Source organism: Prionailurus viverrinus, chromosome X (genome assembly GCF_022837055.1).
Source record: "Prionailurus viverrinus isolate Anna chromosome X, UM_Priviv_1.0, whole genome shotgun sequence".
NCBI lineage: Eukaryota > Metazoa > Chordata > Mammalia > Carnivora > Felidae > Prionailurus > Prionailurus viverrinus.
The window spans coordinates 12875354-12887904 of record NC_062579.1 but is presented as its reverse complement, the minus strand read 5'-3'; the positions used below and the strand labels follow the sequence as shown (position 1 = coordinate 12887904).

General features: G+C 42.0%; 1 protein-coding gene across 7 annotated transcripts in view; it reads left to right on the top strand.

Moving 5' to 3' along the window:
- The window catches only part of MAP7D2 (MAP7 domain containing 2), a 108771-nt gene extending 96760 nt beyond the window's left edge, over nucleotides 1-12011 (top strand). For 4 of the 7 annotated variants that reach the window (XM_047844652.1, XM_047844650.1, XM_047844655.1 and 1 more), the window contains 7 exons: nucleotides 65-290; nucleotides 1059-1163; nucleotides 3635-3691; nucleotides 4133-4211; nucleotides 5165-5351; nucleotides 7759-8031; nucleotides 10504-12011. In XM_047844652.1, the coding sequence (XP_047700608.1) occupies nucleotides 65-290; nucleotides 1059-1163; nucleotides 3635-3691; nucleotides 4133-4211; nucleotides 5165-5351; nucleotides 7759-8008 (904 nt within the window). In that variant the 3' untranslated portion in view covers nucleotides 8009-8031; nucleotides 10504-12011. The remainder of the gene's footprint in view (nucleotides 1-64; nucleotides 291-1058; nucleotides 1164-3634; nucleotides 3692-4132; nucleotides 4212-5164; nucleotides 5352-7758; nucleotides 8032-10503) is intronic. The other 3 variants (XR_007149043.1, XM_047844651.1, XM_047844653.1) reach the window with 3 other exon arrangements.
- The last annotated feature ends 540 nt before the right edge of the window (nucleotides 12012-12551 follow it).

Sequence of the window (12551 nt, the reverse complement as noted above, 5' to 3'; positions counted from 1 at the left end):
GTTCTTTGGCAGTTTGCCTTTTGAGCATGTCATCATCTTCTAACAACAGTTATGTTCTCAAAAGGCTGGAGAGAGAGGAATTGAAAAGAAAGGCAGAGGAGGAAAGGCTTCGCCTAGAAGAGGAAGCCCGTAAGCAGGAGGAGGAAAAGAAACGGCAGGAAGAGGAAGAAAAAAGAAAGGCAGAAGTGGAGGCTAAGAGGAAGGCCAAGGAGGAGCTGTTGTTAAAAGAAGAGCAAGAAAAGGAAAAACAAGAAAAAGAAAAGCAAGAAAAAGCCATGATTGAAAAGCAGGTATAGTATAAGTCTTCATATGGACTCTCCTCAAGAGCTTTAGTTAATATTAGGTAAAATCAGTTAAATTTGAATGATTCATAATGTTTGCTTGAAGTTTTCTCTTAAACTAACTGGGCCGGTTATTAAATATGAGTTACTTTGGGCAATAAAAGTGAAGTTTGTAATGTTTGCTGTATGTCAGTTCACATTCCCCAGAAGGAAGATCCTGGGATGAGAATTTGGGTGCCAGGAGTTTATTTGGGAGAAGATCCCAGCAAGCTGGTAGGAGAGTGAGAGGAAAGCCAGTATAAGTGCACTGATGAGTGGCTTACTGTGGACCACTGGGAGCTAATGCCTTTGGGACTCTCTCAGAGACTGTGGAATATGCCTTAGAATTGTCTCTCTGAGGGGTGAGGAAACTGGATTGTTTATCTGCCAACTTCTATCTCTCATGGTTGAAGGTCACTCCTTGGGTAATTAACTTTCTGAAACACCTAGCCATGTGCACATGGCCAGAGACTACCCTCAGACACAGAAAAACCTTGGCAGGCAGTATGGAAACTGTCTGCAGGTAATTTGCATGGTGAACCCAGAGTATATGAGTGAGGCCCAGCCGTGTCTACTACATCATAGAGCAGGCTGTGTAAATCCACACTGAATATTGGAACAACATCTACTTTGAGGTAGCTGATAAGGTAGAAGAACACATGCATATCCCAGGGAATCCCACTACAGTGTTTTCTCAGCTTAGTAAAGTTTATGCCTTGGTTTACCTATTTCTATCAGAAGGAAGCAGCAGAAGCAAAGGCCCAGGAGGCAGCTAAACAGATGCGTCTAGAAAGAGAACAGATCATGCTGCAGATTGAGCAGGAGCGCCTGGAGAGGAAGAAGGTAAGGGCTCAGGATCAGGAGGAGTTAGGGTGAGGCAGGAACAGGAAATCAATCCAGTTCTGTTCTGCAGTTGTTGGGTAGAGTGATCTTAGAATTGTCTAATTAGGTCAAGTTTGTTGATAGTGCTGTTCACATCTTCTGTATCTTTGTTGGTTTTCTGTCATCTTGTTCTCTTAGTAACTGAGAGAAGAGTGTTAAAAGTTCTCTCTGTGATTATGGATTTATCCATTTCTCCTTCTAGTTCTATCAACTTTTTTTTTTATTATCTTTTTTTTTTTATGAAATTTATTGACATATTGCTTTCCATACAACACCCAGTGCTCATCCCAAAAGGTGCCCTCCTCAATACCCATCACCCACCCTTTCCTCCCTCCCACCCCCCATCAACCCTCAGTTTGTTCTCAGTTTTTAACAGTCTCTTATGCTTTGGCTCTCTCCCATTCTAACCTCTTTTTTTTTTTTTCCTTCCCCTCCCCCATGGGTTCCTGTTAAGTTTCTCAGGATCCACATAAGAGTGAAACCATATGATATCTGTCTTTCTCTGTATGGCTTATTTCACTTAGCATCACACTCTCCAGTTCCATCCACGTTGCTACAAAAGGCCATATTTCATTTTTTCTCATTGCCACGTAATATTCCATTGTGTATATAAACCACAATTTCTTTATCCATTCATCAATTGATGGACATTTAGGCTCTTTCCATACTTTGGCTATTGTTGAGAGTGCTGCTATGAACATTGGGGTACAAGTGCCCCTATGCATCAGGACTCCTGTATCCCTTGGATAAATTCCTAGCAGTGCTATTGCTGGGTCATAGGGTAGGTCTATTTTTAATTTTCTGAGGAACCTCCACACTGCTTTCCAGAGTGGCTGCACCACTTTGCATTCCCACCAACAGTGCAAGAGGGTTCCCGTTTCTCCACATCCTCTCCAGCATCTATAGTCTCCTGATTTGTTCATTTTGGCCACTCTGACTGGCGTGAGGTGATACCTGAGTGTGGTTTTGATTTGTATTTCCCTGATAAGGAGCGACGCTGAACATCTTTTCATGTGTCTGTTGGCCATCCGGATGTCTTCTTTAGAGAAGTGTCTCTTCATGTTTTCTGCCCATTTCTTCACTGGGTTATTTGTTTTTCGGGTGTGGAGTTTGGTGAGCTCTTTATAGATTTTGGATACTAGCCCTTTGTCCGATATGTCATTTGCGAATATCTTTTCCCATTCCGTTGGTTGCCTTTTAGTTTTGTTGATTGTTTCCTTTGCTGTGCAGAAGCTTTTTATCTTCATAAGGTCCCAGTAATTCACTTTTGCTTTTAATTCCCTTGCCTTTGGGGATGTGTCGAGTAAGAGATTGCTACGGCTGAGGTCAGAGAGGTCTTTTCCTGCTTTCTCCTCTAAGGTTTTGATGGTTTCCTGTCTCACATTTAGGTCCTTTATCCATTTTGAGTTTATTTTTGTGAATGGTGTGAGAGAGTGGTCTAGTTTCAACCTTCTGCATGTTGCTGTCCAGTTCTCCCAGCACCATTTGTTAAAGAGGCTGTCTTTTTTCCATTGGATGTTCTTTCCTGCTTTGTCAAAGATGAGTTGGCCATACGTTTGTGGGTCTAGTTCTGGGGTTTCTATTCTATTCCATTGGTCTATGTGTCTGTTTTTGTGCCATATCAACTTTTGTTTTAAACATTTTGAAGCTCTACTGTTAGGTGAATACATATTTCAGATTATTAAATTCTGTTAAATTGACCCTTTTATCATTAATGTATCTCTATCTCCATTAATAATTGTATTAAAGTCCACTTTGTCAGACTTTTTTTCCCACTTTGTCGGCCTTTTTATGTTCACTGTCTGCATCGTAAATATTTTTCCATCCTTTTACTTTGAACCTATGTGTTTCCTTACAAGTATGTCTCTTGTAAACAGCATAAAGTTAGGACTTGTTATTTGAATCCAGTTTGATGGTATTTGGCTTCTCATTGGGGTGCTTTTGTCCATTTACATTTAATGTAATTAGGGATAAAGTTGGGTTTAAGGAGGCTGATTATAAATAAAGCTCCATTCCCGTGGTGTCCTAGATCCAGCCTAAGCTTTGTACTGAATTAGGTCTGGGAGCTAGGAGACCAATCTCTGGCATCCCCTCATGACCTGCACCTCACCCTCACTTTCTCTAGGGTGATCCTCTAGAATGGCAGGTAGTGATTTGTTGTTTTTAGGTAACCTAAGGAGAGGAAGGAAAAAGGTGGGATATAAACTGAATGTCGATTCCAAATACTAGTTCACTTTTCAAGCATTTGACCTTGTCTGTAGGGCAGAGGTGTGTATCTGCAAAACCAATAGAAACCTTTCTGTACTCATTATCCTCTCCTGACGTTTCTCTCTTACAAGTTTTCTGAGATACGTAAAATCGCATTTAGACCCAGCTGTTTTTATGTTTATTTGGTATTATAGTCCTCTTACCTGGTCCTTTTTGGTTTCCAGAGAATAGATGAAATCATGAAGAGAACAAGGAAGAGTGATGTGTCTCCAGAAGTGAAGGTAGGTGTTCACAGAGTACCATTTTGATAGTTTATGGACTGAGGAGAAAAGAATGGCACAGTATGTTCATTGGAATTGTAGGTCTTGGAGAGGAACAGCCAGAAAAAATGAACTCTTCCTGCTTTGTTCCTGGCTAGATTAAGGAGGCTACAGGTACTTGGATGGAAAGAGGAGTCTAAGAGAGGAGTTTCAGAGACAGGGTGGTAGTAAAAAATTTGAGAAGTTGGGTTGTGGATGCAGAGAGAGGCACAGTAGTCCATGAATAAAAAAGAAAATGGTGACATATTGATAAGGGAAATACAGTTAACTTGTAATAAGCCCAGAAGATTCAAAGAATTAGCATGGAATAGGCAGATGGTTCAGCACAGTTCTGAATATCCTTTGATGCTTTTCAAAAGTGCTTGTCTTTGTATGTAAAGTCATCCTTCCCTCTGTTTTTAGAAAGAAGACCCAAAAGTAGAGCTTCACTTGCCTGTGTATGTGGAAAATAAGACAAAACCAGTTGTCCCGAACAAAATAGGTGAGTGTGAGGGCTGGTTCTTGGGGTCTTCCTTTCAGTAGGTGAGGGCTCAAAGCACTTCCTGCGGGGATGAGCACCCGTGAGTCTTAAGAGCATTATTCCTGTAAGGGTACTGTGTAGTTTTCCTCCTGGGGGAGTCTCTATCTCCAGTACAGGTCTGTCAGGTCCATTCAGAAAGTTCTGGGGTCCTTGGTTACTTTAATAGTCCCAGCACAGGAAGCTGGCCACCTGCAGTCCCATGCTAGTTTCCAGGGAGGTTAACAGCTGATCAGGTTCTATTCAGAACCAATTCTGCTATTCTACAGTGGTTTCTCCTGTCTTCCAGACAGGAGAGCTGGATAGTCCAGCTCTTCTCTCTCATGTATACTTAAAACTCATTAGATGTGAGGGGCACCTGAGTGGCTCAGTTGTTTGACTGTCCCAACTCTTGATTCAGGCTCAAGTCATGATCCCAGGGTCATGGGATCAAGCCCCACATCAGACTCTTCACTGAGTGTGGAGCCTGCTTGGGATTCTCATTCATGCTCTCTCTCTTTCTGCGCTCTTCCTCCCTCTCCCTCCCTCCTTCCCTCCCTCCCTCTCTCTCAAAGAAAACCCCTCCTTAGATGTGAATATATCAATGCAGCCAAAGTCAGAGAGGCATGTCCATCTCAGAGGTACTCTACATTTCTCCTTTGCCTTGGGTCCCAAGAAAATGCTACACAGAGCCTGGGGACCTGCACAGTATATGACACCAAGCCTCCTGGGTGGGTCATGAGCCCTGCACAGACACTGATGATGTCATTTGTCTTCTTTTCTCTGTGAAGCTCATGACATCGGGTTCTTTTTGCAAAAGGATGTTGGACTGTTGGTAAAGCAGAGGATTAAATGAATTGTCTCAATATACATTTCCCCTGCTATTTCATTGTTCTGGTATTTTATGATTAACAGAATGACTTTTTGTTCTCAATCAGAAATAAATGGGTTGAACACTTGCCAGGAAGTTAATGGTGTGGGGCGTACTGCCCCAGAAACTTTTCCTCGAGATGTTTTCTCTAATGGGCTTAAACCAGTTGGGGGACTTGTTCATCTAGACACCCTTGATGGGAAATCAAACAGCCTGGATGACTCAACTGAAGAAGTTCAGTCTATGGATGTGAGGTAAGCTGGTTTATTTTGCATGTGAGCCTCATCTCTTCTGCAAACACCTCCACTGCCTCTTTGTTGATTTTTTCATCTTTTACATACCTAAATCAACTAAAGGAGGTTTGATTGCCATTCACAAAAGCTATCAGTGGTATATTAGTGTGTTGGGTCAGTTTCTTTAGAAGTAGAGCCGGAGACAGGTATTCTAAGGCATGGGATTTATCGGGAAAGAGTTCTCACAAGCAAGTGGAGGGTGGGAAGGAGTATGAAGCAGGGGAAGTCACTAAGCAAGGATTCTGTTTTAGCTGGTCCTATGGGAGCTCTGAAGGATGAATTTCCACTAGAGGGTGGTCTGATTAAGGGAGGCAGCCTTCGTGCCACTCTACCCATCAGCCATTGAGTGTGGTCACCCAAGGTAGGGATGCAGTTATAACTTCTGTGGGCATAGGACTCCTGTCAGCCAAAGGCAGTTGTCCAGAGAAAGAAAGGGTGGCAGCTATGAGCTATTAGCAGCCAGCTCTCTGTGCAGCTGGGAGACGGATGCGCCTACACATCAATGGGGTCTGAGTGGGGCACCAACAGGACTCACTGTGTCCAGTGTCTTATGTTTAAGTAGTCTTGTCATTGGAGACTTGATAAAAGATCTAATCTGATTCCAGATACTAAAATCTTAAACAATTCACCTGACAAATTAATCTCAGACAAAAGGCAAATTCAGTTAGCATGTGGTTGAGACAGAGACACTGAAACAGAGAGCCTTGGACAGGGCAATTGGAGTGGGGGCAGCTATCTGAGCCAGGAGGCAGTGACAATGTTTTACAAAAGTTCTGCCAGAGCTCCAGGTGGCCAGAGGTTAACCTTTTCTCCTTGGCTGTGAATTCTCAGCTTTCTCTTTGGGGGTGGGGTCTGGGGAGGAGGGTCTTTCCTAGGGCACAGTGATTGTAAATGTCCTAGCTTGTGCACCCTGGCCTTAAACCAGATATGTACAAACCCAGGGTCCAGCACCCCATCACCAGTAGAGCAAATTCTATGGAGACAAACCTTGCCTCCATTGCTGTCCGTCTCCTTAGGCCCTAGGGTGAAACAGCAGAGGCATCTTAAACATTAACACAGCATCTCTCCCCCTCCCCGTGTTGAACCTACCTCTACTTATTCCTTATGTCTCTGGGTGTGGGGAAGATGATAAAACACAGCATCAGCCAGGGTTCAAGAAAGTGAAGGAGCTCAGTGTGTACTCCGAGTTCTCCTGTGGCCACCTCTGCATTTAAAGAAAGGTGACTCTTGGAGGTTGCACCCAAGCTTGTAGCATTTTCTCCTCCTTACGATCTGACCAGCTGTTGAAGGCCAGGGAATGGAGGTGAGGCAAGGTGGAGATAGGGTGGGTGCTTCTGCTAATGGGGCAGTTTGTCCAGGCTCCAGCCACCACAAGTGGTGTTAGGTCTTCTGCTGCCTCATAACTAGGTTGAGTGTGAGGGAAATGGATTTTCTCAGTTTCTTCAGTTCAGCTGGTTTTTGTAGATTCTTCTCTCAGATCTTATCAAGGAAGAAAAGAACAGACAAACTTGGCAGCAACCTTACTCTGGCTATTAAGAAAGACTCCCAGTGTCAGGACCTCACATCCCAGCCCACCTCATCTGAGCTAGGCCTGTGGTTGACACAGCTATGAAACTCCTTGTTCCATCTCTAGGTTGAAGAGAGAGAGAGAGCCACACCCACTGGGCAGGAGCTAGATAAGTCAGGGTAGAGTGGGGCCTCACTTTAGAGAGGGAGCATGGGAGAGATTTGCTCTGCAGGTGACTGGGTGCATGGTGGGGTCCTTCTTAACAATGGCCCCCACCTAAACTGAACATTTACTGCAGGCTGCACAGACTTCCTCAGTATGATCACGTCATGCTCACAGGAACCCCGATAGGGAGAAATGATTGTTCATCTCGTTGTACAGCAGTGGAAACTGCGGCTGGCAGGGAGGAAAAACAGCTTGTTCAAGGTAGCACTGCTAAAGAGAAACAGCACCAGGAACCCTGGTGCTGATTAGGGCCCTTCCTCAGCTCTGTTTTAACTTCTAACATTTGCTTTCTGTTTGGGTTTCCCATTTTGAAGGTTTTGGAAGTGGTTGGCTTCTCTGCAGTAGAGTGCTGGTACCTGTGGTTTTTATTTTCTTTCTTCCTGTGGGCAGTGTGAGCTTGGCCTTCACAGCCCTGCCCAGTCCACTTCCCTTGTTTTTCCTTGGGAGGGGGGCTTCTATCTCTCAATGTCTCAGATTTGAAATAACTTGTGTTTTTTATAGTGTGTTTCACACCAGCTTTGTCTCTAAATCCATCTTCTCTCGAAAAGTAGTGTAACAGAATATTGTAAATAGAATTAATTTTCATATTTTTCTCTGCCTCCCTCCTTCACTGTCCCTCCCTTCCCCCCATCCCAGTCCTGTTTCAAAGGAAGAGCTTATCTCCATCCCAGAATTTTCACCAGTAAGTGAAATGATTCCTGGGGTGTCTCTGGACCAAAATGGAACTGGTAATGCCCGAGCACTTCAAGATCTCCTAGATTTCACTGGCCCGCCCATGTACCCCAAGCGATCCAGTGAAAATCTCAGCCTGGATGACTGTAATAAAAACTTGATTGAAGGATTTAACAGTCCTGGCCAAGAAAATACTCTGAACACCTTCTGTTGACAAATACATCTCTTTAATGAAAGGTACAGTCCGGTCCTTTGATTATAGTCTAAATTTATACCTCTCCAAGTGGGGTTTGTAAAGATGGGATAAACATCACTCGGTGTCCTGAATGGTCAGTTTTATTTGAAAAATACAAATGTGAATATGAATATAGGTATCACTCATTTTTCAAAACTTAACATTATGCCAAATGTAGTTTATGAAAGACCTGCATTACTACCTGTTTGCATTAACTGAAAGTAGTGCAAAGAGATTTTTCACTTTTACAAAAAAAAAGGCAAAATGCAAAAACAGCCTTCAGTGTTTGTCTTGGAGTGAGCTGTTCGAGAGGCAGCATGCACCCTGCACGGGGACAGTGGCTCCGTCAAACTCCTTCCTGAGAGCTGCACTCAGCATTCAGCCGCCATAGCTTTGCACTGTGTCTGCGAGCGTCTGTGCTTTCTCTCATATTATTTTGCACATCCATTAGCAAGATATATTCTAAGGTAAAAGAAAAGCCTAAGAGGTTATTTTGGGGGTCTGGGAACACACAAAAATTTTTCCATATGAGTTAGTAGTAATTAATTGCTTCTTCACCTTGCGGCATTTCTGCTTACAAAAGGTTTCATAGGAACATTCTTTCAGATGGGAGGAAACCTGTATATGGTATATATACTGCAGCGCACACAATAATTGAGATGGATTTCAAGTGAATCCTTTGTATGAGAGCCTTCAGTGCCACACCCCTCCATGCCCACCCTGCTGTTGGGGGTGTGTGGATGGGTGTGTGGTGTGTGTGTTGAGAAGCACTGCTACAAGCTTGACCAACCATCTATCTGGAGTAGCACCATTTTTAGAGGCAAAGAGAATACTGTAATAGTGGTACAAGGTGGTATTAATAAAGTGAATTTCTCCCCTAGTTTTACTCAATGACATTCCACATTCTATCTGCAGTCATTCATATATAATGATGAGCATTGGGTCAAATGATTTGCTGTTCTCTTGACCCAATCTGGAATCTTTGCAAGCAAACATCTATTCTTGGATCACACTGAGGGAGTGGGCAGATGGAGAGCTGAAGTTTGTGTCCTGAAGGTTTTGTTCCCCACCTTTGGCCTTTTTTCTTGTCGAAGTGGGTTATAAACACTCTGCGTTTGTGTAATTTAGTTATACACACCTTACATTGGATTTACTTCAGTTTGGGGCTTGTTTTTTAATTAACGAAAACATAATTAGAATCTATCATCAAATCCTTTCGTAAGTTAATTCCAGTTGTCCTCCCACTTTAGACTTTGAAAACATTTTTATATTCTCAGCATTCTCTCACTTCATTTCTTATGAGGCTCCACTCCTATAACACAGCTTCGATGCCTGATATGATTTAGTCCAATCTTTCTCTTTCTCAAATGAGCAAACACAGGCTGACTGGCTGACCCAGTCAGAAGAGCACACGACTGTTGATCGTGGGGTTGTGAGTTCAAGCTTCACGTTGTGCATAGAGCCTATTTAAAAAAGTAAAGTCTATTTTGGGGCACCTGGGTGGCTCGGAGGAGCATGTGACTCTCGATCTCGGGGTCATGAGTTCAAGCCCCACAGTGGGTGCAGAGATTACTTAAATAAATAAAATCAAATGAGGAAACAGGTTGGGGAGGGCACATGGCCAAAGGTCACTGTATTTTGCATACATCTTCCTGTGCTCAGCTATCAGCTGTAGATAGTGCATCTTAAGAGTTCACTTCTCTCGGTTCTTAGGAAAGCACTTGTGGCCCTTTGACACGTAAAAGGGAATGTATGACAGGTAACATTTAGAATAAACTGTGTCAGTATTATGCTAAGTGAAATAACTCAGTCGGAAAAAGACAAATACCACATGATGTCACTCACATGTGAAATTTAAGAAACAAAACAAATGAGCAAGGAGGAGAAAAAGGGACAAACCAAGAAACAGACTCTGAACTATAGGGAATAAACTGATGGTTACCAGAGGGGAAAGCAGGGGTCGGTGGAGATGGGGGGAATAGGGTATGGGATTATGGAGTGCACTGGTTCTGATGGGCACCGAGTGATGTATGGAAGTATTGAGTCACTATATTGTACACCTGAAACTAATATAACACTGTATGTTAACTGAATTAAAAACTTAAAATCAAGATAGGATACAAGTGAACATAAATAAGCATGTGTTTTGTTGTTTGTTTTGACTGCATTTGGCTTCTTAAAATAAGTTCTGCACTGAAATCTTAAAATGTGTTGGTTTTTGTTGTCACAGTGGCTAGGGGCAGCAATACCGTTTGGAAAGCAGAGCTTGGGACATTAAGTATCCTGCAGAAAATTTGGCCACCTAATAGAATAGTCCCACCCAAAATGCTGAAGCTCTTCCATTGAAAGATACTGCTATATAATTATCAAGAAGGTAGAAAGTTCCAGACAGAGTGATCATTTTAGTGAGAAAGAATAGGTACAATGTGGTCTCTTCATTCATCTCATCTGGTTTTGTTTTTGGATTGACACAGGTGGTGTTTGGAGAGCCCATGAAGCTGCTGGTAGTCAAATCCAAGCTGCTGGTCCTCTGAAGAAGCTTCTGTTGTCCTAAATCACTGGATTCCAAATTATTAGATGAAAATGTAACTGTATCCCTAGTTAGTATGTCAAACACTGGCCACTCTTGGTAGAAACCACTCTTGGTCGAAACCTTGAAACATTGGCCTTGTTGGGCTTTCGCAAAGTTTCATGTTACAGTTCTATTTATGAGCTTCAGCTGCTGATAAAGTGCTTCCTATACTACTTTATTATCATAGTGATCCTCGGAATAACCCAGGTGATTCTGTGTTGGAAATTCACCTTATAACCATTCTTATTCCCAAAGTTGGAGTACATAAACATTTAGATGTCTTTTCCTGTAAATATTCTAGACATTGACTCAAACTCTACTTAAACTTACACTGAACTTGGGCTGCTTATCTCCCTGTCTGTGTTTAGAAGAAATTCCAGAGGGTTTTCCCCCTTTCTGTGGTTTATTTGTTGGAAGTTACTATCAAGCTGTTTCTTATTATTAAGCTTAGCCACCTGCAAAATGCGTTGCCCCATATTACTCCTTGGGGGGCTGACAGAATAATATTGTCTGGTTGATTAAGAAAACTATTAAGCAATGTGGAATGATTTCTGTTCACGTATGCATTTTATTATAGACTTGGGCACCTGAATCTAGCAAGGATCTTGTCATTGTTACCCCTTAAAATATCCAAGCCATCGAGTAGCTTTTGGACTGAAGGAAGCTTGAATGATTTGTGGGGCTCATGCACAGGTGGTTGGTTTTCATGTTGTTGCTATCGTTTTTCTCTTGGACCTTGGGGCCCTTGTTTGTTTGCTCCTGTGTTTGCTCAACTCTAATGAAACCAGGCTCAAATGAAAATGATAGTTCTCTGGAACAAGGGGGCCCTGAACTGGAACCAACATGTCATTTTAACAGACCAACATAAAAATATCTGAACAAGGGACAATGACACTAGAATGTATACTTCATGTGTTTTATGCCATATAATGTGTTTTCTTAATTTTGTTTCTTGTGGTGAAATGTGACTTTCAGATTAAAATGACCTCCTTTGAAACTGTTTTTTGTTTGAAAACTTCTTTGAAACTCTTGTACAGTAAAGAGTTTGGAAAAGATCCATAATTCTGACTGAGGTTTGCAACCAGGAGATAAAAAGAAGTCTCAATAATAATCTTGTTCATGTGCTTTTAAAACCAGCTACAGTTTAAGACTTTATCAGTTATGGAAACTGTGTATGTTTGTGTATGTGTATATATTAAATAAAATACATGCCTCCAATAATGCAGTGCCATTGATCTTGAATATCAGGGGAAATCCCTTTTATGACAAGCACACAGAAAATGATAGCATGGTCTGACTTTCAAAAAATGCCTCACCATCTTTCTTAGTTTTATTTTGCTAAATGTTTGTTTTGTTGTGATCTGTTGTGCCTCATAGCACCATTGTGACCATGGTGATGCCTCATGTGCATGATGTGTTCATTGTGTTTAATGTGAAATACATTTTCATTGAAGAATCTGATGGCTTGCTAGTGTTTTGTTTGTTTCTGTAGGCTCAATGAAGAAATGTGCTGAAACCAAATCAGATTTTCTGAAACCTATGTGGAGAAAACCCAAAAATCCTGCGTAGGTGTCCTTTCCATGTCAAACTCATTAAAATTTCTCTGTTGTCAGTTCCAAGCACAGCCAGCTGTAGAAATAAGCTTAAGTGATGAGCTGTCCCTAGGAAATGATGAACTTCGAAGTACAGTAAAGTTGATGTACTTTCATACCACTGATATGAGGGAATTCTAGCTAGCTAAGATGCGGCTAACTTAGTGTAACCTATGAAAACATTCCACATAGCAATATGGCATTTAAACAGAATTATATTGGGTATGGTGACCTTTATTTTCCAGTAAGCTAAAACCAGACCAGCCTTTTTTTTTTTTTTTTTTTTTTTTTTTGTATCTAATTCACGGCTTTTATACAGGCTGAGAGACAATACCAGCCAAGACCAGGAGCCAGAAAG